This window comes from Canis lupus, chromosome 29 (genome assembly GCF_048164855.1).
Source record: "Canis lupus baileyi chromosome 29, mCanLup2.hap1, whole genome shotgun sequence".
Taxonomy (NCBI): domain Eukaryota; kingdom Metazoa; phylum Chordata; class Mammalia; order Carnivora; family Canidae; genus Canis; species Canis lupus.
In genome coordinates this window covers 38,889,584-38,912,522 of record NC_132866.1, presented here as the reverse complement: position 1 = coordinate 38,912,522, position 22,939 = coordinate 38,889,584, and the positions used below count along the sequence as shown (strand labels likewise).

General features: G+C 52.0%; 2 protein-coding genes across 5 annotated transcripts in view; one reads left to right on the top strand and one right to left on the bottom strand.

Annotated features, from left to right (window-relative positions):
* The window catches only part of RASSF4 (Ras association domain family member 4), a 40,413-nt gene that overhangs the window by 3,923 nt on the left and 13,551 nt on the right, over window positions 1-22,939 (bottom strand). For all 3 annotated transcript variants that reach the window (XM_072806258.1, XM_072806257.1, XM_072806256.1), the window contains exons 4-11: window positions 14,726-14,868; window positions 14,090-14,181; window positions 13,016-13,173; window positions 9,361-9,462; window positions 9,014-9,065; window positions 8,323-8,444; window positions 7,363-7,460; window positions 392-6,004 (exon numbers count right to left, since the gene is read on the bottom strand). In XM_072806258.1, the coding sequence (XP_072662359.1) occupies window positions 5,944-6,004; window positions 7,363-7,460; window positions 8,323-8,444; window positions 9,014-9,065; window positions 9,361-9,462; window positions 13,016-13,173; window positions 14,090-14,181; window positions 14,726-14,868 (828 nt within the window). In that variant the 3' untranslated portion in view covers window positions 392-5,943. The remainder of the gene's footprint in view (window positions 1-391; window positions 6,005-7,362; window positions 7,461-8,322; window positions 8,445-9,013; window positions 9,066-9,360; window positions 9,463-13,015; window positions 13,174-14,089; window positions 14,182-14,725; window positions 14,869-22,939) is intronic.
* DEPP1 (DEPP autophagy regulator 1) lies at window positions 17,313-18,807 on the top strand. 2 transcript variants are annotated; one of them, XM_072806264.1, is made up of 2 exons: window positions 17,313-17,544; window positions 18,124-18,807. In XM_072806264.1, exon 2 carries the CDS (start codon window positions 18,151-18,153, stop codon window positions 18,775-18,777), a length of 627 nt encoding a protein of 208 aa, XP_072662365.1. In that variant the 5' UTR covers window positions 17,313-17,544; window positions 18,124-18,150; the 3' UTR covers window positions 18,778-18,807. The 2 variants fall into 2 exon arrangements, with proteins under 2 accessions (XP_072662365.1, XP_072662366.1); XM_072806265.1 differs by having other exon boundaries at window positions 17,332-17,544; window positions 17,909-18,807.

The following is a 22,939-nucleotide window of genomic DNA, read 5'->3' as shown; positions in this document are numbered from 1 at the left end:
CCCGCCTTCCGCTACGTGACACCGGGAGGACAATAACGCCGCTACGTCCTCGGGATGTCGGAGGTGCGCCGAGTCCGGGTCCGGGGCTCCCCTCACAGCCCCGCGCTACCCCAGCGCTGGTTCAAACTATTCAGTCCTGCGGAGCGCCGGGCGACGGCCGGCCTAGGGGCGGCGGCAGAGGAGAGCGGCCCGCGCAGGCCTCCGCCCGCCCCGGCCTCCGCCCGCCCCGGCCCGGCCTCCGCCCGCCTCGCCCCGCAGGCCCGGCCCGCCCGCCCCGCGCCCCCGCCCCGCGCCCCGCGCCCGGCCTTCCCCGCGGCTCCCGGAGAGGGGCCCGGGTCCGCGGCGCCCGAGCGGCCTCCACCACCGCGCCGCGCGCCCCCGGCCCACTCACCGCGCCGCGGGCCGCCGCCGCCGCCGCCGCCGCCGCCCTGGCTCGCTCGCTGCTGGGCGCCCCTCGCGCCGCCGGAAGTGCGGGCCGCGCCGTCTGTCGGCGCCGGCGGCCGCTCTAGGAACGTGGCGGGGCGGCCCTCTATGGTGCTGGTGCTGGTGCTGGTGCGGCGCGGGCGCGGGCGCGGGCGCGGGGCCCGCCGGAAAGAAGGCGCCCGGAGTTTCTCCCCGCTTTGTTCCCCCGCCCGCCGCCCCGAAGGCATCGCAGGGGCTGCGGGACGCCAGACCTATGGCCGCGTCCCTTGGTGGGTGCGAACTGGCCTCCCGCCCGGGGCTCACTGCAGCCCCATCAGTCGGGGCCTTGAAAGGCGGCGGCCGCCCGCCCGGCCGCGGGACCTCGTCCTCCCTCTAAGGGCCGAGCGCTTAGCTACAAAGGGGTGCTCCCAGCTCGGGGAGGGGTGAGGGCACTGAGGAGGACGCTGGATGCGATGAGCACTGGGTGTCATGACTGCACGTTGGCAAATCCAACTCCAGTAAAAACAATGAAAAAGAGAAAAAAGAGGTACTCTGGGGAGAGCTGCAACTGTTACTGCTATAGTCGCCTGTGGTTTTTTAAAGATGTTTTCTTAACGAAGGAAATGTCAACTTTTTTTTTTTTTTTTTTTTTTTTAATTTCAGGTGTAGGTGCACCTGCATGGCTCAGCGGTTAAGCTTCTGCCTTCGGCCCAGGTCGTGATCCCGCGGTCATGGGATCGAATACCCCAGACGGCTCCCCGCAGGAAGTATGCATGTGTCTCTGCCTCTCATGAATAAAAAAAAATTTAAAAATCTTTAATTCTGCTGTAGTTTCTACTGTAGTTAACTTACAATGTTCTACTAGTTTCAGGTAAATTTTAAGATCTTAGTCCGCTTTGTTAAGCCACTATGAATGGGCAGCATCCAGGAAGTAGAGAGATGCTCCAAGGAGTTGTACAAAATGGAAAGTTTTTTTTTTTTTTTTTTATAGGAAGGAGGGTGGGAAACAGTATTAGCAAGAGGAAAAAAGAAAGATTGTTATATTTTGGTGGAGAGGGATGGAAAGGCAGAGTCTTTGTCATATGGATGCCCTCACTAATGATCATCAGAAAATTTCAGATGTTACAAGACCACATTCCTGGCATAAGTTGAAACTGTAACTAAGTCTTGGTTTCTTTAGGGGAGGGGAGCAGGGGCAAATGACTCCATTTCGAGCTTAACACCTCAATTATCACCAAAAAGTGTCTGGAAGATGGGAATGATCACACTCCACAGATAGGACACCAAGGCTTAGAGAAGTTTACTCAGGTTCACACAGGGTGTTTAGTGGAAGATCAAGGATTGGGAGGAGTCTTTTCGGCACCACAGTCTCCTGACTTTCAGCCTGCCCCCTCGTTTCTCTCTGAGAATGATCTCTCCCGGTTCTCCTCTCTTAAAAGCTCCTCCTCCTTCTCTGACAGCCTGGCAAGTGCTGGGTTATCTGACCTCTCTTCCTTTCTCTGTGCCCTCATTCCCCTGTAGAGCTGCTTCAGTCTGATAGCTTCAAATACCATCTTATATGCTAAAGACTCCTGACCTATAACTCTAGTAGTCCGACCCTGGGATGCAAATATTATTAAACTCCAGACCTGTATATCCAATTGCTCATTCTGGGGCCATTTGCGTATGTGACGGACATCTTGAACCTAACATATGTCCCAAAGGAACTTCTGACATTCAACCAACCCGTTTCTTCAACAGTCTTCATCCTAGCAATTGGCAACTCCTTTTTTCTAGTTGCTCAGGCCGAAAATCTTGATGCCATTGTTGTCTCTTTTTTCACCCCCAACCCAAACTCAATGAAATCCTGAATTCTGGTATCTCTGTCTTCAAAATATATCCAGGATCAAGCCACTTTCCACATCTTCACTGCTCTATCCTCCACCAAGCTGCTGTCATCTCCTTGTTGGCTGGGCTTCTCTGGGAAACCACCTGGCAGGGACCGGTGTGCCCTTGAGCCTGGTTGTATTTGAAGAGCTCATTCTAGGAAGGGAGTACACACATGTACAGAAAAGCCCTGTCTCAGCAGGGAGCACGGCTGCATTTGGCAATAATGTAAGGGAGGATGGTCACATGTATGGCACAAGTGCAGTAACAGGAGTGATCCATCTCCTACAAAGGGACCCTGAACAATGGTTCTGTCCACCAAGCTTGAGACTTTGTTTCCTTTGGGTTCCCTGGGAAAGGAAACTCTAGGGATTCCCATTCCTGGGTTTGCAGAAAACATCTCTATTAAAAGCATGGCCAGAGGGGAGCAGAGCCCCACCCTGCATGTTGTGAGTCCAGGGGCAGGTCAACAGCTGGCTTTCTTCCAGACAATCTCAGCTTGTGGGGTCTAAATACAGCACGTGCACATTTGTTGTTTTCATACTTAGAACAAATTGGCTCTGACTGTACTTCCTGCTTGATCACAGTTGAGGGACTGAGAGGCAGGGGGGCTGCTGTCCATCTGGGCACCTGAGAAGAGTTATCTCTCTCCTTTCTCCACAGCTGCAGGGTACCTGTGCCCTGCCCACCAGGGGACAGATTGTGCATTGCTGGCTCCTCCACAAATCACCTGGTCAGACTGGATGTGCTTTGTTTCCATGGGACTAAAAGGTCCAGATGTATCCTGGGTGAACACATGGCTTTTTTGTGATAGTGGAAAGGCCTTTAATCCATTTTCTGGTAAACATACCTGCAGGTGGCATATGGTATCACATGAGAAAAACAAGCTGTTTTTTGGTTCCTTCTGATAATTTGTTCTGGGCAAACTACCCTGTTTTTCCTGCGTCCAGTACTTTTGCAATCATGTTGATTTCATCCTTTGTTTATTATTTTCTCTGGTTCCTGAGACTGGGAAGATAGTCCTGTTTTAGGAGAGGACATTCACTCACCGGAATCTGTACTTTGTTTTGGCTACTTTTATTGCCTGAGATACTAGTTAGTGAGGGAGCACATGAGAAATACTGTAAGCTCTTTGGAGAGGAAAATAGAGCTCCTGCATTAACCAGTGGGAAGCCACAGAACCTAGCAGAGAAAGTCTGCAATTGTGGTGTCATGGTGAGCTGAATTAGCAGCTTTTTAAATTGCCTCTGAAAAGCAAATACACTGTTGATAGAAAGATTGGCTAACCCCTCAGCTGACTGTAGAGGCCTACATTTTTCCCTTTCCTGTGCAACCTGCTAGTGTTTTTTTTCTTAGCTGTGATATTCAGAAGTTAGTTTTGATAATGTCTATTTCAAAAGTGGTCTTATCTAGATAGGCCTTAAATAGTATTTTAACAATTGCAAAAAAAAAAAAAAAAAAAAAAGGAACATCCTAAACATGAAAAAACTATGAAGCAAAACCAGCAAGTACTTTCAGAGGGGGTCCTGATCTGATGGTTTGCCGTGTACAGGGCCCTATCCTGCTCCTAACCTGGCAGGTGTTTCTCAGGCTGGAATGCCAACTGTTCCAATCTGGGCTCAGCCTCCAGGGCCCCTTCCAGGGCTCTATACCAGCTCTATCCTCTGTGGGCCCCCTGGCCCTCCTGGGCATCTACTTTGCTTCTCCAACTGAGGATAACCCTGAACACCTCCTATTAAGGTGAACCGTGGCTCTTTGTCCCTCCAGGAGTGAGCACTAGCCTGGCACAATTACTGCTGAACAATGGATTGGCAGTTGTCCTAGACCTGAGCTTGTAAATATGTGCTGGGGAGTAGAACGACCTGGGAAGGCTGTTTGATTTGTTTTCTACCCTCTCTTAGGTACTACTGCCGTCCCATCCGAGCCCCTGCGTGGAAGATTCCTATGGTCCTCTGAGATGCTGATCCTATTGCTCATCATCCAGGCTGCTCACAGACTCCCACCAGTGATTCTTCCCCTGTGCCCTTTGGCTACCTTTGTCCTCAGGCCCCACACTAGTCTGAAATGCACTGAAATGAAGGAGTCACTTTGGGATCTACAGCAGCAGGCTGTGGCTCAGCTTTGGCTCTGTTGCCAAATCTGGCCACATATATTGTAGGATAAAAGTTTCAGAGGTTAGAGCTGGGAGTCAAGGTTGACACGTAAAAGCAAAAAGAAGTCTTGGTCCTAACTCCTTCAGTTGAATAGAGCACACCTTTATTGAGTACCTAGGAAACTAGAAAGGAAAGGAGCACAGAGATTACAGATACCATAGGGGATCTCCCTGGGGCATCTCTGCATGTCTCTGCGACAATGGAGCTAGGTCTGGGAAATCCTGGCATGAAGTTCACCCTGAACGGTGGGTCCACACAGCATGGCTGCTCCCAAGCTCTGCTCTTTATGGGGGCCAGTAAGGAGCCATTGCATGGAACAAAGCTGGAATGAATGTCTCTTATATTTGGAGGATTTTATAGTTCTTCTCTTTAAATCTTTAAATCTGCTATCCACAGTCCCCAGTGGGAAAAGAATTTGGGCTTCAACTTGCTCTGTTCTGGACAAACACTTCACATGACTGATGTAAACTGTTGCATAGTTTTGCAAAGGCTTTCCCATTCTTTCCAGAAATTCTCCATCAGCTGATAAATCCAAATTGTTCTGGCCCAGGGAATTTAAAGCCCTTTCTCCTCATTGTGCCCCTTTGACAGGAAGTGTAGAGAGTGGAGGAAAAAGCCCAGAAAGGGCAGGAGGCACCCATCCATGGGGCAGTGGGGATGAGGACTGAACATTGCCTTCCTGAGCCACTGCCTGAGCCCTGGACTCCACTGCACATGGGCTGGCATCCTTCCAATGTCATGTGGACCACCTCCTCTCTGTGATCAAAGTGCCATGTTACCCGCAGTAAGCTCCTTATAAGAATTCCTTCAGGTCTCATAGAGGTAGTTAAAAGCCAGGGCTGCAGAGAAAGGATGGGATGCTCATGGTCTTATTCCTGGTCTGACCTCTGCTGCCAGAGTGCTAGGCTATGCAATGCTCCTTGAGTGGCATTGAGGCTTGGAGGCCAGGGATGCCATGGGGAAGTGACGGCCAGAAGCAGGGCACATCCCATATCTACTGGCATCTCCAGCTTTTCCCAGCAGAGTCCTGAGCAGCAGCATGAGGTGAAGGCAGACAGGGATCTCATGGTTCATGTGGATGAGGAGGTCAGGGGCTTGTGGCCATGCAGAAACTCTGGGCCAGGCACTTGGAAAGCAGATAGAGCACACACCCGATGGGCTCAATCAGGTACTGCTCTCCTGAGCAAGAGAGGTGTAGCATGAATAGGACTGGCCACACCATCCAGCCACATAATGTGGCCAGTGCCCCAACTCCAGGGCCGCTTACTGCACAGGTAAGCCTCACACACATAGACCCCAAAGAGCAAATTCGTGGCTCCGCAGTCCTGGCTCTGGGCCCTGTGAGTGCTCAGAGAGCCAGGGACGTGCGACTCATGGTACTTAGGCAGGTAGACATGTAGAAACACAGGTGCTAGATTCTTCAGCAGGTGGCTCTTGGTCAGTGTGACCAATCAGGGCCTGGCCACCCACACTCAGTGTGCATTGGCTGTGGGAGGCTTCCGGAGAGGCTGGCACTGGCTGGCTACTTGGTCTCTACCAGCTGCTTCAGACGCTGCAGCATCGTCAGACGCAGGGCTTGGAACCTAGATGAAGACACAGCCAAGAAGACTCACTGACACTGGAACACACAGGGACAGGGCAACAGAGTGAGGGACTGCACAGATGACTGGGCCAGGAGACCCAAGGCTGATTAGTGGCTACCATCTCTTCTCCGCCAAGGAGAGGGAAGAGCCAGGCCCACACCCTGTAAGGCCAGTGGCTTAGAGGAACAGTCAGACAGGGCTGCAGACCCCGCCAAGCTTCAAAAGCAGAATGTGCTGTTTCTATCTAAAGATTCTCCGGTATAGAAAGGAGCATGCTGGAGAGGACAGGGTGGCAGAGCATGGATTGGGAAGCCTGAATTTAGGCCCAGGCTCATCAGTGACCCAGGCTGCAACCTTCCTTGCCTCAGGCCTCGGTTTCCTCTCTGTGCCCTGAATAGACTGGCCAGGTGACCCCCAGGTCCCCTTCCAGCTCCCAGACCCGACAGCAATGCAGCAGACTGCATGGTGGACGGTCCCCTCTGATTGGGGGTCTCTGCTGACTTCCCAAATGGGACCTCACTGCACAGAGGCGAGGGGTGGGGGTGGGGGCTTAGGGCAGGGCTGTGGCTTTTCAAAAATCATTCAGCCAAAAACTGGAATCCAAACCAGTCCGCCTACTACAGGCCCTCTCACCGTGAACAGACTACTTCCTTCCCTTCCTTAAGGGGGACTCCAACCCTGGCCCTGACTGAGTGCCCCATGTGCTCTCCCTGCCCCATCCTTCACTCTGCAAAAGGACAGAGCAGTCACTGGCCAGTGCAACTTGGCTAGCCTCACCCAGCTGAGCTTTGATTTATCTTTCCCAGGAGCCAGCAGGTGACACTGCTCATGCTCACCTTTCCACCTAACGGGTCCCTTGCACCTAAAAGCATCAGTTGATACAGAAAGTTCCAATGGCCACTGTTTTTTGGCAGGCTCAGAATTCCCTCTAGCACAAAAGGCCCAGACCAGGCTGAATGTGCCCTGAGCAGGCCCTCTCCTCAGTCACTCTTCCAGGGCTCTATTATCAGTAGAACTTGTTACCCTGGTCCAGCACCCACCCGCACTCCTGTCTGACTCTCCTGCTCAGTTTCAGCAGCTGCGCCCCTCCCATGCTGGTGAGGTGCTGAAGCCAGATGGGTGGTTTGCACTGTGTCCTGCCATGTTCACAGGCTGTCACCCCAGCTTGATGTCAATAGTGAGCAGGGGGCCAGAGGGCGGTGCTGGGTAGCCAGGGTCCGCAGGTCTCCCTGAGTCAAGCAAGCGCACCTGATGCCCCCAGAAGGGACAGCTCTCCCAGCCCCGGCCTGGGTGCTCTGCCCCCTGAACACTTGCCCTGATGTTCAGCACCCACGACTGGCTCTTTATGTGCTGCTTACTTCATGGTCAGTTTGATTATTTCTCTTTCCTCCTCTTCTTTTAATTTTTCAACAAAACTGTCCAGCACCGGCATTTCAAATTTAATGTACTGAGCGACCTAGAAAATCCAAGAACATTTTAATGTGCTTTAAATTAGATGCCAAAAATGTGTTTTCTTTTCCTCATGGCTTCCACAGCAGCCGACTCAGCAATGTTTTAGAGCTGAGGAAGTGGCTGCCCTGCTCCTCACCCACCCCCAACAACCTATCTGTACTAGGATGGAGGACAGAGAAGCCCATTCTTACCTCACAGGCAATAAATATCCCTGGGAGGAAAGATTAAGTTGAATGTTAGGAAATGTATTCAATAGAAAGCAGAACCACACTGGGTGTTCTCCGGGGTGGGGGTGTGGAGTGCTGGGAACACCATTGTTTCTGACAGTGGAATGAAGCCACACCAATCTGTGAGTGGTGCAAGGGATACAGGCAGAGTAACTAGTCTTCACCTTGGGTCCAAACCTTACTGGCTTTTTCTGTGCAAGGGAGCTCAGCAACATGCTCCTTCCTAGCCTAGGACTCAGCTGTGCTAAGACTTAGCCACCTGTTCCCTTCCACTGGCCTTGTGGCAGGGGCCCTAGTTAAGGAGCCCTTGTATGGGTCTTTGATGTAATGACAACTAAACACACTCTAACAAAGGAAAAGTTTCTACCTGCCTGAGGGGAAAGGCAGAGGCAAAGGTTTTTTATGACCCAGTTTCCTTCCTTCCCTAGGACAGCTGATAGAGCTGGTGGCCACTGGCAGGAGGAGGGAAGGCTGGAGCCATCACTATGCTGGGCTTGGGGCCCTTTAGGACAGCTGTGTGAGAGGTTGCTCAAGAGGGCTCTAGCCAAGGTCATCTTCAGAGCCCTTGGGAGATCCCCCATGCTATCATCTAGCCCCTTCCTCAGGAGCGGGCCTCCCTGAGCCTCAGCCCTGACTCACATCATGGGGAACTTCCTCGCCCAGGTCTGCTTCCATCAGGAATATCCTGGCGATCTTCTCACATGGCCCATGAAGGATTCTGGAAATCAGTGGGTACTCGCAGTCTTTTAATTTTGTTCGCTCTGAAAAAGAAGGCAATTTACAAAATTCATGGGGCATTAGGATTGCCCCTCTTCATTGCAGGATGGGAATGTGGCAAAAGATGGATGTCCAGGGGGCCTGGGAACCTTCTCTAGACCCCAAAGAGAAGGTTGCCCTGAATGATGCATGATGGTGGCATTCAGCAAAGACAGATCAGAGAGGAACAGGAGCCCAGAGAGTAGGAGAGGGGACAGGGGACATGGGGAGGCCCGGCTGCTCAGTTACCATGGGGCAGAACCCTGCACAGAATGACATGTAGGTTCTGTACCAGTTCTCAGGGGGCGAGGGGCTTCAGCTCCAGCTCACAGAACCTGACATGCACCCCTACCCCTCCCAACTGAGTGAGGTTGAAGACAGTGGCTTCCCTTGTGGTTTTGGTGGGATTCTGAAAGGGGCAGTGAGTGTGCCTGGGTTTGGGCCTGGCAGAGACATTCATGGAGGCCCACTGCACAAGCCAGCATGGCCCTCAGAGAAGGAGCATGGTCCATGAGCTTGCCAAACGCACAGAGACTTTTGTTTTTCTGATCTCAAAGCACAGGCAGACACTTACCCCCAGACTCGTGAACAATGTAGAGTGCAAACTCACTGGGGCCATTTTCCACCTGTGCAGGCAGTGACAGGAAGTCAGAGCAGGGCTTGATGAAACAGGACAGAGAGCGATCCCTGGCAGTAACCACACCCCCAGTGCCACACACACACACATAAGTCCCCAAGGATCCTTCCCTCTCTTTGCTTAAAATCCCAGAGACGTTGCATTAGCAGAGGGAACTTTACTAGACCTTCTACCCAGGAACCTCAGGCAGTGTCCCCAGCCTTTGCCAGCCCCCTCTCTCCCTCTCCCAGCAAGACAGCAAACCACCAGCATCCCAAGTCAAGGCCGTGCATGGCCAGACTTACTCGGAACTTGTTCAGCAGCAGGGTGAGCACGTGCAGGGTTGTCATGGTGCTGTTGACCCTCACATTGGTCACAGACCCGTAGGCAGGAGTAAACACCGAGGTCTGTAGAGGGAGGTGGGCACTTCAGGGCGGGGCCAGAGGGACATGGAGCTGACACCACACGGGGGCTGGGCACTGTCAGCCAAAGGGTCCGGGGTGACAGGTGAACCTCGTCTCTGGGCTTTGTCCAGTCACAGATCCACACAGAGCTGTGCCCACATCTGGTGCACTTGGGGAAGCTGTAGCAATTCCTGTCTTACAGAGGCCTGTGAGAAAGATGCCTCCAAAGCTACCAGGGCCAGCTCTCTGATCCTAGCAGCCAGTCCCATGGAAGTACTTCACAGTGGGTGGGGGTACCAGTCTCCTTCTCACTCTTTCTTTGGGTCAAATTCCCAGAGGTCTGTTGATTCTAAGACCAAATGTTCTGGAATCTGTCTGCTCCTCCCCATTCTCCCAGAGGTAGAGGCTGAGTTTGTACTGCATCAGTGTCTCACTTCTCCCCTTCCAATCTCAGTGCTTTCTGTCCATCCTCCACACTGCTGACCAAATGAACAACCTTTCAAAAACCTTGCAGCTCAAAGTGTGTTCTGGACCAGCTGTATTAGCATAGAGTCTTGGCTCCCAGCCCCAGATTCCTGAATCAGAATCTGCATTTTGAGGAAACCACCAGGTGATGCTCTCCATAGAGTACAATTTGAGAAGAACTGCCTTTTGGCAATAGTTCTAGTTAAAAGGATCTGAAGGTTTCTCATAACCTAAATAATACCATTCAGAGCTCCTCTCACTGTTTGCACATGTAATACAATGATTCTGTCCCCAGTGCCCTGTAGTCCCCCCACATAAGCTCTTCACAGTTTGAGGGGCCCATTTATTCCTGCAGATATCTTGCCTTTGCCTATGGGACACCATATATACAGTCAACTAGGGAATCACCCGGTTTAATATGTTCTCAGTGAGTAGCCAGGTTATAGACCTGCTAAGCATTTTACCTAAAATCTTTGATTTAATCCTTATTACAGCTTTTAAAGTACCTATCACTAGTCTTCCTTTTAAGAAAGGACACAGAGTCTTGGAGAGATCAAGTAGCTTATCATGGTCACCCATCTAGAGAGGGCAGAGCCATTGGAAACCCTATGCTTTACCCCCATGGCACTGGGGCCTCCCTGTGAGTCTCACCCCCTAAAGTGAGCTCTTCCTTGCTTTCTAAAACCAAATTCAAATGTACACATTCCTCCTCTGTGGTCCTATCTCTGCTTTCTCCGGGATGTAACCAGGGCACAGGTATATTAAAGACTTGCTCAGTTTCCCAAGTACCGGAGTCAGACTCAAATCCAGGCCTGCCTCCTTCAAAGGTGACATGCAGAGTGATTTGGGTTATAGAGAAAGCCAGACTAGGCTTCCAGTCCCTAAGAAATATGGAATAGAGGAGGCAGGCTATTTCAAGAAGAAAGGTCTTGTCAACAAGACATTATTAGTGTTTCTTCTGCCTGAAGCCTTTTCTCAAGATGATACTGACCAAGTAGGAACAAAGATCCCAAGGCTGCTTTGCCAACTCTAACCACAGTGGTTTCTCTCTGATAGAACACATTTGAATCAAACAGCCCAGGACAAAGCAAAGGGACAGGTACCAAGTATTACTGAGTGTGGAAATCACACCAACACTACTGTGAATCAGAATAGTTTTGGAAAATGATTGAGTGAAGTAATAGTGTGCAGTTCTAAGAAATAAAATCCAGAATAACAACCTCAGGAAGTCAATTCTAGGTATCTCTTTTTTTAAATTGTTGCCTGTGATTCAAGTACTTTGTCTCCTGATTTCTAAGGACACTGATTCTGAATGGATTGCAAGTAAGGGAGAGAGAAGGAGCCCCTTACTCAGCCAGGAGATGGGAATCAACTGTCCAACATGCCCAAGATACTAGCTCACATCCTGGAAGTTAGTTTGCCTGGAAAAATGAACCCACCTTCTGTAGGTAAATCTGTTACTGGGAGAAAGACCTGCCCTGACTGGATTACAGGCTAGTGGATTGAGTATCAAGTTGGCTAAGGAGTCCTTCAATGAAAAAAAAAAAGAAAAAAGGAGTCCTTCAATGGACACGAAAAGCTGTGACAAAAGCCCTCACTTTCATTTTTATTCATTTCAAAGGCTCAGACATCTCCATGTTCTCTGGGACATTTGCAATGACTAACATAAGGGTTAATGCACCAGACACACTTCTTAGAGATGAATGATTCCCTTAGAGGAGAGGGGGAATGTACTGGAGATAAACTCCACTGTATGGCATCTTGAGTCATGGATCAAAAGCTTCCTTTTTTAGGAATGTAGAAATCCAAAGAGCTCAAACCCATGCAAATATTCTTTTAAAATTTTTGAATAATCCCTCAAAATAGCATATAAATATCTAATATGCTTACCTAACACTTTACAGACTAAATCTGTTTGAACAAGATTTAAAGAATACCCAAGGTCAGATTGTAGGTCCTTTGGCTAATCTAAACCATTCTTAATCTCTGCTTAACTTCAACCCTGCCTCCCCTGCACCCTCTCAGGAAACTACTCTCAAATAGTCCTGGGTTTCCCTGCACTTAGCAAAGAAAACCTAGTGTCACCCATGAGCACTCATTGCGAACCCAGCACAGATTGGAAGCTGGAAGCAGAAGTGGGCCAGGGGCTGGGGATGTCCTGTGAATAAGGCAGGGTCCCTTCAGCTTTCCTTGCTGAAATCTTTACCCCAAAGTCCAGGGTGCTCTCAGAGCACTTGAATGAAAGGCCTCTGGCAGGCCTAACCTGTGCAACTGTTCTTTAGGTCTGACCCTGAGACCTGCCTCTGCCAGGCCCCCCACTCACCCCTCCCCCCCCTTTCCCATCACCCCTCCTATGAGTCATTGCCTATCAAGGCAGGCAGCTGCTTCAGCTGGAAACCTCTGCTTCCATTTCCCATCGGTACAGGATGTGGCCCTGTTATAGGACACTCCATCCAAGGCCTCACCCAAGCTGCCAATCATGCCATTTATAGAAACAATTAACTTCTCTTTCTACAGTTTGGTTTGTTTAGGGACTGATGTCATCTGGGGAAGGAGATCTTTTCCTAAGGTCAGTACAATACATACTCGGACAAAAGGCTAAGTGCTGGGAACCAGGAGCAGGGCAGGTTCTCTGGGACACAGAAACACATGCCCCTGGACACACCTCCACCTAGCAGGACTTAATCTACCCAGGGAGAATGCCAGCAGCATGTCATGTTCCCATGAAACTATCAGTCGAGCTCAAAGAAAACTGTCTCATGAGACATAAACTTGGCATGACTTTCTAAAAATCCATGTAACTTATGTAAATGGATTGACAGTGAGTATGTGGTAAAAAGAAAAAAAAATACAGGCTTTGGGGGTCACCAGCTGGAATGTGTTTTTTTTTTAATGTAATTTTGATGGGACTTTGGACAAGCTATTTCTCCTCCTGAGCCCGTTTATCCATGAGGACACAGATGTGACCCCGCCAGTACATGGGGCCATGGTGAGGGTGAGCTCTGACAACACTATCATGAGGCCTGCTTGGGGCTGGTTGCCTGTGGCCTCAGCTTCAAGGCCCAAGGGAGAGGCTAGGCTGGGACATCACCTTGTGGTTGTAAAAGTGTCCATTGATAGAGAACCGATGTCGCCGGATCCTCTGGGCCTCGCCAGGTGTGCGGGACCGGGGCCTCCTCTGGATCACACAGGCTGCATCACTCTTGGTCCGCATAAGCTGTGGGGTCTCTTCATCTTCCTCCAGGGGCTCTGTAGGGAGGGACAGATGAGAAGGTTAGTCCTGGATGGAGCCAAGGTACCAGAGAATTGCTGTGCTCCAGCGGTCATGCAGTGTGTGGGGCTTTGTTCCCGGGAGATCTGTGGTCATGCCATGCTGCAGCAGACAGTTATGTGAGTGCTGTTTCTGTGACAGAGCCTGGGGTCCAGCTCGGGTGATGCCTGCTTCTCAGACAGGAAAGGTGACCCCCAGACAGATAAGCTGTATCACCATGCCGTATGGTCTTTGGCAGCCACACACCCTGTCCTCTGAGCCCCCACTGAATGCAAGGGGAGTACACAAAGAGGACAGATGAGCAGTCTGGCTCCCAGTGTGGGGGGAAGACATCCTAGAGGCCCACAGGGCCAGGAGAGGGCCATGCTGGCTGCTGCTATCCTCACCTTTCTCTAAGGCAGGGGACTCAGACAAATTACATGAAGCAATGTCACCCTGCAAGCCCCTACTTCCTTTTCTATAGCTGAGAAGCTGATGGGAATGCCTTGTACTGAGGAGGTATTTAGCAAGTGTGCTCCTGAAGACAAATAAAGCCAATCTGTGCTCCTCCAAATTGCTGGTCTTTTTTTTTTTTTTTCTTAGAAAGGGAGAGAGAGAGGGAGAGAGACAGAGACAGAAACAGAGACAGAGACAAACAGAAAAGGCAGGAGAGGGGAAGAGGGAGGAGAGAGAAAAAAATCCCAAACAGGCTCTGCGCCCAGCATGGAGCCCAACTCAGGGCTAAATCTTACAACCCTGAGATCATGACCCAAGCCAAAATCAAGAGCTGGGCACTTTAACCAACTGTGTCACCCAGGTGTTCCAACACAAAGCTGTTCTTCAGAGATGGTGGTCATGAGCCGAACCCCTCCTCTCCTACCTCTGTTGAGAGAGGTAGTTTGAAGCCTCACTTACCTGAGCTCTCTCTGGAACTCTCGGCCCTGTGTACTGTCTGTGAGCTTGGCTCCTGGGCAGTGACCCTGCCATCCTGAAGGAGTGGCTCCTTTCTGAAAATACAGTCATGGTGCTCAGAGAGATGTTCATAGAAAAAAGTAGCTCAAATCACAGAGAAGAAGCTGTCTTTTCAGTTCTAACAAATTTATAAAAACAAATTCTTACATGAAATAAAAGTAGAGCAGTAGGAGATTAAATTTGTGTGAGTTTTTAAGATAGAACAGGAGATGCCAAGAAATGTTTATTTTGCCCGGGAGACTGGGAAGCCCCCTGGCTACAGCTCCTTTCCTTGCAGATAAGGTCACTCCTGTGAATGTATGAGAAACAACTGGGGGTGATAGTCTGGAAAATTCTCCAAGAGTGACATGACTTGGTCAGCATCTAGAAAGACCACTGTTGGCAGGTGGAGCCACGGCCTTAGGCAGTCACAGGGTGACAAGGGTAAGGCTAGCTTGTGCTCTCCTGTGCCCCATTTGGGAATGGGACTTTTGCCCTGAGACTGAGGACACCACCCCCTGGACATTCCAAACAGTAAGCTCGGGTTGAACAGGTGTCAGGGAGGCCACCTGGCCCTGCCTCAGCCATCCCAGCACTCACAGGTGGCAGCCGGGCTGTCCGGGTGTCCAGGAGCCTGAGGAGAGGTGGACTCGCTCCCGGTCATCCTGTATCTGGAGCCGGATAGGCCGCCTCAGTCCCCAGGCAATGTTGAGAAGCCCCTCGATGATCAAAGCTCCTTCTTCCTGTGGGGAACCCACACAGGTTAGCCTCTTTTCCCAGAGCAACTCTCCTCAGGGATCACTCCCCACCTTCCCTGAGCCTCTGTAAGGCCCAGACCTTCATCCATGGAACTCCCTGAACACTCTCACCCCCAAACATGCCCTCTCCTCCTTGGGGTCCTGTCCTGCCCTGAGGGAAGGCACACAAGCCTCTACATGCTCCAAGGTATGAGGCCATGGGGCTGACTAGAGGAAGCCTGAGGCGTGCCCTTCCACTGTTCAGTTCATGTCTGGCCAGGGCATGGCCTGGGATGGAGCAGCTGAGTCAGGCGTCCCACAGGAACCCAGCTGCTATCCAGCAAGCACGTCTACACGGGGAGGGAAGAAACATGTCCCAGAGAAGCATGGCCACGTTAACACTCGTGTCATGCAGGGTGCCTTCCCATATCCCTCTCCCCACTGCACCTGGGTAGGGGGTCCTGTGGTCACCAGGAACATGCTATGGGCACTGGATTCCATGCCCACCAGAGCAGGGGTGACTGCTCCTTGGAGCTGTGTCTCAGTCTTGCCCTTTTCCCCACACTGCTCCCAATTGCTGCAGTAACCATTCAAGTGGGCTGGACCCACCCCAAGATTTCTAAGCTGCCCTCTTTCCTGAGGGCCTGTGTTGCTCTTCTCAGCACCTGGACATTGCCAGCCCCCATGTTCCACTACTGGCACAAATACCCAGAATATCTACAGCAGCTTTCATTCTGCGTCCCCAGCCAGCCTTGGTTTCTCCCCCAGGGTCTGTGAATGGCATAGCTATTGCCCTCCTGCCAAATTGATAGAACCTTCCTAATTGACAGAACCTTCCAGAGGTACGCTCAGCCAGTTTCCCCTCACTCCCCTCGGGTCTTTAATTCTGTTTCTGACCTCTTTCAGGCTCCTATCTTTGTGTGACCACCTCTACGCTCTCTGTGCCTGGACAAATTGTCCCCAGGCGTGTGACTGGCCAGGCTGCTTTCAGAGCATCTGCCTAAAATCTTCTCAGCATCTGGGACCACCCCAGAGCTGTGGCCCTCCCAGCTACCTGCCCCTAAACTGCTTTGATACTAGCCTTTTGACAATGAATGCTAAACACCATTCTCCCACTGCTATCTCAAATACCACTTTAGATTCACAAATTCCATTTCTTTCTCCTTATTGGCATTGAAAGCCTTCTGAGGATAAGGGACCTCATGGAAACATCCTTGTAACCCTGGAGGGGCTTACACAGGTGTCCTGCAGAGTTGATTTCATGGTAAGTTAGTAATTGCTTAAAACACCCTGCTATCCACAGAGAAAATAGTTCTGTGTTCAAGGTTATCAAAATACACATAGCTTTCTGGAATGACCTTGCACTATCTGTTAAAAAAGAAAACAACAGCAACAATCAAAACAGAGCAATTTTTGCTAATCACTGATGTTACACAGTCACAGACATGTGACTAACACTCCCTGCAAAGGAAAGACTGGATTGACTTACCGGAGTTAAAGGGGGTAGGAAGAAACCCCAAAGTGGGGTTCGGTCTGTTTCCTGTCTTGGCCTCAGATGCCAGTCATATGTCAACAGTCTGCTGGGAGAACTACCCCCCTCCGCCCACCCGAAACACCTCAGCATGTTCATTCACAGAGCCCCGCTGCCTGCCAGCCCCACATCGGACCCTGTGCAGGGAGATCAAGCAGCCATGGTTCTGTGTCTGAGAGTCAGGAGATCATCTAGTGCTGTGAGGGGCAGGAAAAGAGACCACAGCTGGAGCACGGCGCAGTGGGGCCAGACACACTGAGGCAGGTTCATTCAAAAAATAGGAAGACTCCATGAAGGAGGCAGGAGGAATTGCTCTGGGACTGGAGCAAGGGGCTGAAGCAGACCTGCTGCCTCTGAGTTCAGGGATCAGCTCTGCTGGGGGGACTGCTGGCCTGATGTCACTCAGGCCCAGTGTCCCTGCAGAGGCAGCATATGTGCCTCCGAGCTGCCCTCTGACCACTGTTCCACTGTCCCTCAGCCTGGACCCATCAGGTTGGAGGGAGAGCCCTGTCAGGCTGCAGCTGTCTCTAGTCAAATCAGAAGAAACTGAGGGCAGAGCAGAAGGACGTCCAGGCTACTGGGCGGCCCTCGCCATACAGGTGGGGGAAGCACATGCAGGCAGAGGCAGGACTTGAATGTGGGTCCCACGGCCTCACATTTCCAGAAGTCAGGAAGTCATTCTGGGCCCTCTGATTCTGGCTACCAGTGACCGTGTCCCTCCTTGTTGGAGCCCCTGACCTCCCCCTTGGCCTGAGGTGACAGGAGGGGTGCCACGCCTGCCCTGTAGAGTAAACATCCCCAGAGCCTCCCACAGCTCCAGGCTGGCAGCTGGGCCAAACCCCGCCCGCCAAACTGTTTTCCTCTGAGAGCCTTCCTGTTCACTGCTATTTTTGGCCCTCGTGACAGTAACTGATGGCTGGTGGGAAAGCATAAAAGAAGCTGCCAAGCCTCTAAGTTCGTCAGACAGCACGGGGAGGCTTGCAGTCCGGACAGTGGCCTGTCATCCCCACCAGAGTGCTCACTAGCCACCTCCCAGCCATATCCACGCTGGATGCGGGGCTCCACCTGCTGGACTCCGCACCCTCCACCCTGAGCTTTCTGGGTCTTCCCAAGGACTGTCTTTGCTCATCCAGCAGCAGTGTGATCCCCAGGTGAGAGAGAGCAGCCTTCCTCTGGTTAGAGATCCAACAGAAAGGTTCTGTTTATCTTCGAGGGTGGGGACATACTGGGCCTCAGTGGGGTTAGAGAGCAGGGTGTGTGGTTGACAGCAGTGCTAGTAGCAGCTGAGGGCTTTGTATTCATGGAGGAATTTCACGTGAGTTGTATTTGATGCATTTCCTACAACACCCTTTCCAGTGGGCACTTAGAACCCCATTTTATGGATGGGTCAGGGGAGGCTGAGAGGTGACCTTGCCAAAGGTCTGCAGGTCAGATGCCCAGCAGAGGCTGGCTTTACAGCCAGGTTCTCTCGGACTCTGGAGAGAACTGTTGGACCGGGTTCTCTTCCTTATACAGGCTCTTCAATAACAGTGAGGATAGACTCTTGAGCACAAGGCTTTCAGTGTTAGCAGGAAGGAAGGGCCCAGGAGTCTAGGACTGGGCTGGGGTCTGCAGACTTCACTCCACTCTCAGGCCCTCGACTCACCTAAGCAGCCTCAGATGAGAGAGGGAACACAGGAGGAGTGACAGAATGGCAGACCCTCATCCCTGGTCCTCTTGCTGATCGTCAGGTTGCTGCTCCCCCCTTGTTGACGGCCATGAGGTCCCGGCTACTGCTTCCTGTGGCCCATCTGCCCACGATTCAGGAGACCTCGGAGGAGATGCTGCCCGGGGGCCCTGGGCAGGAGCCCCCAGCCTCCCCCAGCCTGGATGACTATGTGAAATCTATTTGTCAGCTGGCACAGCCCACTTCAGTGCTGGACATGGCCACAGCCAGGGCCCAGCCCAGCAGAACCCTCCGGCCAGCCCAAGCCTTCAAGAAGAACTGCCCTACTGAGTCCCTGCAAGACATCACTACCCACTTCAGTGGTCAGCAACCTGCACCAACCAGGGATTGCACTGCTGACCCCCTGGACTGGCTCTTTGGGGATTCCCAAGAAAAGCAGCCAAGTAGGAGGGACCCACCAAGGACGACTGGCTCCTCTGCGGACCCCTGGGGTCCACACAGACAGATGGATGGTGGCAAGGCCCAAGGGACTTCCAGAGGGAGATTCTGTGATGCCAGCGTGCAGGAGCACTCTCTGGTGAGACCCTCAAGGGATTGGCATCAGTGCTCCTGGGCTTCCAGGCAATTCAGTGGGGCTGCAGCCTCTCCCCCAGCCCCTCGCCCCAGCAGCACCCTCAGAACTCTCTATGTGCACCTCCCGGTGATTCATGAACTCTGACCTCTCCCCAATAAAACCTTCTGTACAGAGCATACTGGTCTGTGTCACCTCCTCCCCCTCCTCCCCTGAGGTAGGCACCATCCCCGGCAGGTCTCTGAGATGGAAACACTTTTCTGCAGAGGCTGCCTGCCTGGGCATTTCATAGCAAGATCCCTCCTCTGAAGAGTGAGAACAGCCTATCTGGCATGATGTGGTGTTACTGTTCCTTGCTGGCTGATCACCTTGGGCAAGTTACTTAACATTTCTGCTTGTTGGGTTTCTCATGGGTAAAATGGAGGTAATTAAACAGACCTGCTTTCTAAGGCTATTCTGATCAGTAAATGGGATAAAACCCACACGCATCATGGGGTGCATGTTATAAGCCCATAGACATGCTTATACGCACATTTATATGGTTGCTTTACAGGCAGGGAGGGACATGACATTGGTGGCAGGTGAGAAGCAAAGCTCTTAGCCACACAGGGATTTCAGAGTGAGGCCCTGGGCACTCCTAAGTCAGCCTCCTGGCCTCCACTCTCAGAGCCTGTGCTTCATGCAGCCCAAGAGGAAACACAGGGTTTCCCCAAATGTACCTGCTAAGTTTGGGGGGGAACCTATTACTAGGATACCAGGGGTATCTCAGTGGCTCCAACTCACAAGCCCTATTGTGTCATTGGGAGAGTTTTTTCCCATGCTGAGGACCAAAACAGAACCTGCACCAGCTCAGCTTGCAGGGTGCCAAACCACTGGACCAGGTGGCCCTGTCCCCAGCATCCCATCCCTTCCTCCATCCAAGGGGTGCTTCTCAGCTGTGGGCAAAGTGCGGGCTGTTCTCCAGCTGCCCTGCTCTCAGGCAAGTCCAGTGGCCAGGGCCTCACTTCCCATGTGCTAAGGTTTGGGCCAGCCCTGGGTCCTCCAACCCCAGGGCCTGGAGGTGTCTGGCAAGGAAGGAGATGAAGGTGAGGCATAGGGAAGAGACATGGTCTTCTTAATGAGGCAGGTGAGACATCAGAGAATGCAAAAGAATCAGGCCTGAGGACCCATCACCATGTTTCCTGGGCCAGATCAGAGCTGGCTGACCCTGGTCAAGGTGGAAGGGACAGAGGGGAGAGGAGGAGGACAGAGCTGGGGCCCTGGCCAAGCTCACAGCCTGCTTCAGTTTCCTTCATCTCTTTGCTCTGTGAATTATCAAACTATTTTCTTCCTTTCTTCTTCCTTTCCTTCTTTATTTTTTCTATTTTAAAATTGCTTTGCACTTTAAAAATGTTGATCTGCCCTCTTATATGTGTGTCTTGTGGGAAGGCAGAATATAAACCATACATTTAACATTTTCAAACAAGTAATTACTCACTTTCCTTATCTGGAAAATGGGGACATGCCCTTCACACCCTGCAGGGGTTGAGGAATGGGCACGTGGCCTTGGAGATGGAGTAGAGACACGGCATAGGAATGCCTGTGTCTGCCACAACCTGCTGGGTCTCTGGTCTGCTCAAACCTGCTGGTCCCTGACCTTTGCTGGCAAATAAGTGTGGGGCAGCCTTTAGCCAGAATATCCTTAGAAGGTGGTAAGGAGAGCTGACCTGGGAGGGAGTGCTGGCTGGTGACCACGTGGGCTGGGCTCGCCTCACTGTCGCCTCTTCTGTGAAGCTGTGTGAAACCAGGTCAGAGGAGGCAACTAGGATGAGGTTGGCTAATTCCCCCCAAGCTCAATACCCACACGGCTGCATTTGGGAGGTCAGACAGGGCTCTGGATTCCTCTGCTAATATCCCCTGATGTGAAAGAAGCTAATGGCAACTTCAGAAGGTGGCAAAAACGAAAACAAACAAAACAAAACAAAACAGCACCTGAATAAAGGGCATGAAGAAGGGGCTTCTGGCATTATCCCAAGCTTCCCACGGGACAATACAGCCTAGCAGAAAGTCCTCGTGATGGGGGTCCTGCAGAGCAGTCTCCTCCTCACTCACCACTGGAGTAGGGAAGCAACACAATGCCCTGACCAGGGGGCAGCCCGGAAGCCCTTGGGAACTCTCAAGGGAACATAGCCACTGTGGAATAGTCACCTAGGTGCCAGCAGTCTGTCAACTGCCTGTCGTTCCTGCCTTCAGATGTTAAAAGAAGGGGATCATTATAAGAGGGAAGGGTATCCTGACTTTCTCCACCCAGAGAGGACCAGAGGTGCAGGAGGCTGGGACCAAGGATGGGGACTGGGTGTGGTGCGCACTCTTGGCCACCAGGGGAGGAGCGGAGGTCGGCTCCCGGAGTGGCCACACACTGGCGCACCACGCGAAGGGCCTACTTTTCATCACTGTGATATATTTACCCACTGGTATTTCCGGGTGGTCATTTTTCTCTCGAGAAGCCAGTCTCATTAAAATGCTTTGCTATCTTCCAAAGGCACAGATGGCTCCAGGTTGCTCATGCTCTTCATTGTAATATAAGCGAAAGTATCCCAAAGGCAAAGGTCATGACAGAGGAAGCAGTGACTGGGCCTCCTCAGAAGAGGAAGCCCCGTGGGGTGTGGGGAATCCTTCACCCTCTGGAAGCTGGGGGAGAATTCACAGGAAAACCCTGGCCCCAGGGCACGGCCCCTGCTCCCTGACGCACTTCATCTCTCCACATTCTATGGATCCCGGAAGAGATGGTAGAGAAGGTGTCCCCAAACCATAGTAGTCAGGCCACAGTTGCTCAGGGGGAAGCCCAGTGACAGCAGGGAGCAGGGTCTCTTCTGGATCCCCACATGGCTCTGTGAGGGCACAGCGCTGGAAGCCACCTCTACTTGGTGATTGAAGGTGACAAGCAGCTCCCTGCATCCCTGATGGCTGTCAGAGCTTAATGCTGTTGCTGTATTATAAACTTGTGTGCTTAGGCCTTGGAGCCACGCTGGCATCTTCCACTCACTGCAGTGTAGGAGAGACTTAAACTCTGAAAGCCTCAATCTCTTTGTCTGGAAAATGGCCACTTCGACATCACAAAGCTCCTATATTACAATAAATAATATAGGGGCAAAGTGCTGGTGCCTGGCTGCCCTGCTCTCAGGGCCTCCCATGCCCAAGGAGAGGCCAGCCTGAACTGTGGGGTCCGGGGTCTGCATGGGAGGAACTGCAGAGGCCTGAACACCTGGTGGTGGGTGGGTCACGGAGGTACTTGGTGTCCAGGAATCGTTCATGCATCTCAGCATCAGAACTCTGTGCTGCCCAGGCCTACAATGTCTTTGTGGTGGCAGTCACCTCCTGAAGATGCCAAGTCCCTCAGGCTGGTGCCCCTTGGCTGTTAAGACTGCAGTAGGTTCCTGAAAGGGCCTTTCTGGCTCCAGGGAGATGAAGTCAGATCCTTACGCCTTCTTTAGCTTAGAAACCAGAAAATCCCCATCTGTGGGGTGTTAACCTCTTACCACAGGGGGCTGTCAAGAATACCTCTTCTCCTTTCTGGAGTCTCTTACTTTGCCACAAGGACTGTCCCACCACATACAAACACAGGGAGCACGGGTTTGGGGGCTTCCCAGCCCTACTCCCCATACAACTGTTCCTACAGAGGGGACTGTCTTGGGGAATCCCAAAGGCCAAAGCCAACTCTTAGAGTAGCAGTTCTCAAACTTGGCCCTCATTACAACCCTATGGAGGGCTTGTTAAAACACAGTTGGGAACATAGTTTCTGATTCAGCAGGCCTGGGGGCAGGACGGCGATGAGAATTTGCATTTCTCCCCAGTTCCCAGGTGACCTTGAGGCTGCTGGTGCAGGGACCACAGGTCGAGAGCTGCCAAGTCTTAGGTCAGTCACTGAATGGCCCAGGGCTGAGGAACAGGGTCTAGGCAGAAGACCCCACCGCATGCCTCCAGCACCACCTAAGAGAGTCCAACTCCTCAACTCAGCAGAGGTCAAAATTGTCCAGCTGGCACTCAGGACCAATCTCAACCTGCCCTGGGTCCGGGCCTGCTGGTTAGTCACCCAACGCCTATGCTCAGGTGCCGTGCTGTGCCTGTCTTGGGGACGTGGAACCAGCCCATCACTCAAGTAAGAAAAGTAACAGCGAAACCAGAGGTAGCAGGGCGGTGGCATCAGAACCCTGCCAGCAACAGTAAGTAGCAGGGCTGTAGCTGGCTGCTAAGCAGGCGTCAGAGAGCTGCTCTGAAGAAAGAAATGTGTGGCAGGGCAGGGGTGGCGGGGACAATTTGTTGGGGTCGG

Excerpts from the sequence above, each read along its gene's own strand:
- DEPP1 (XM_072806264.1), top strand. The coding sequence starts at position 18,151 with ATGAGGTCCCGGCTACTGCTTCCTGTGGCCCATCTGCCCACGATTCAG.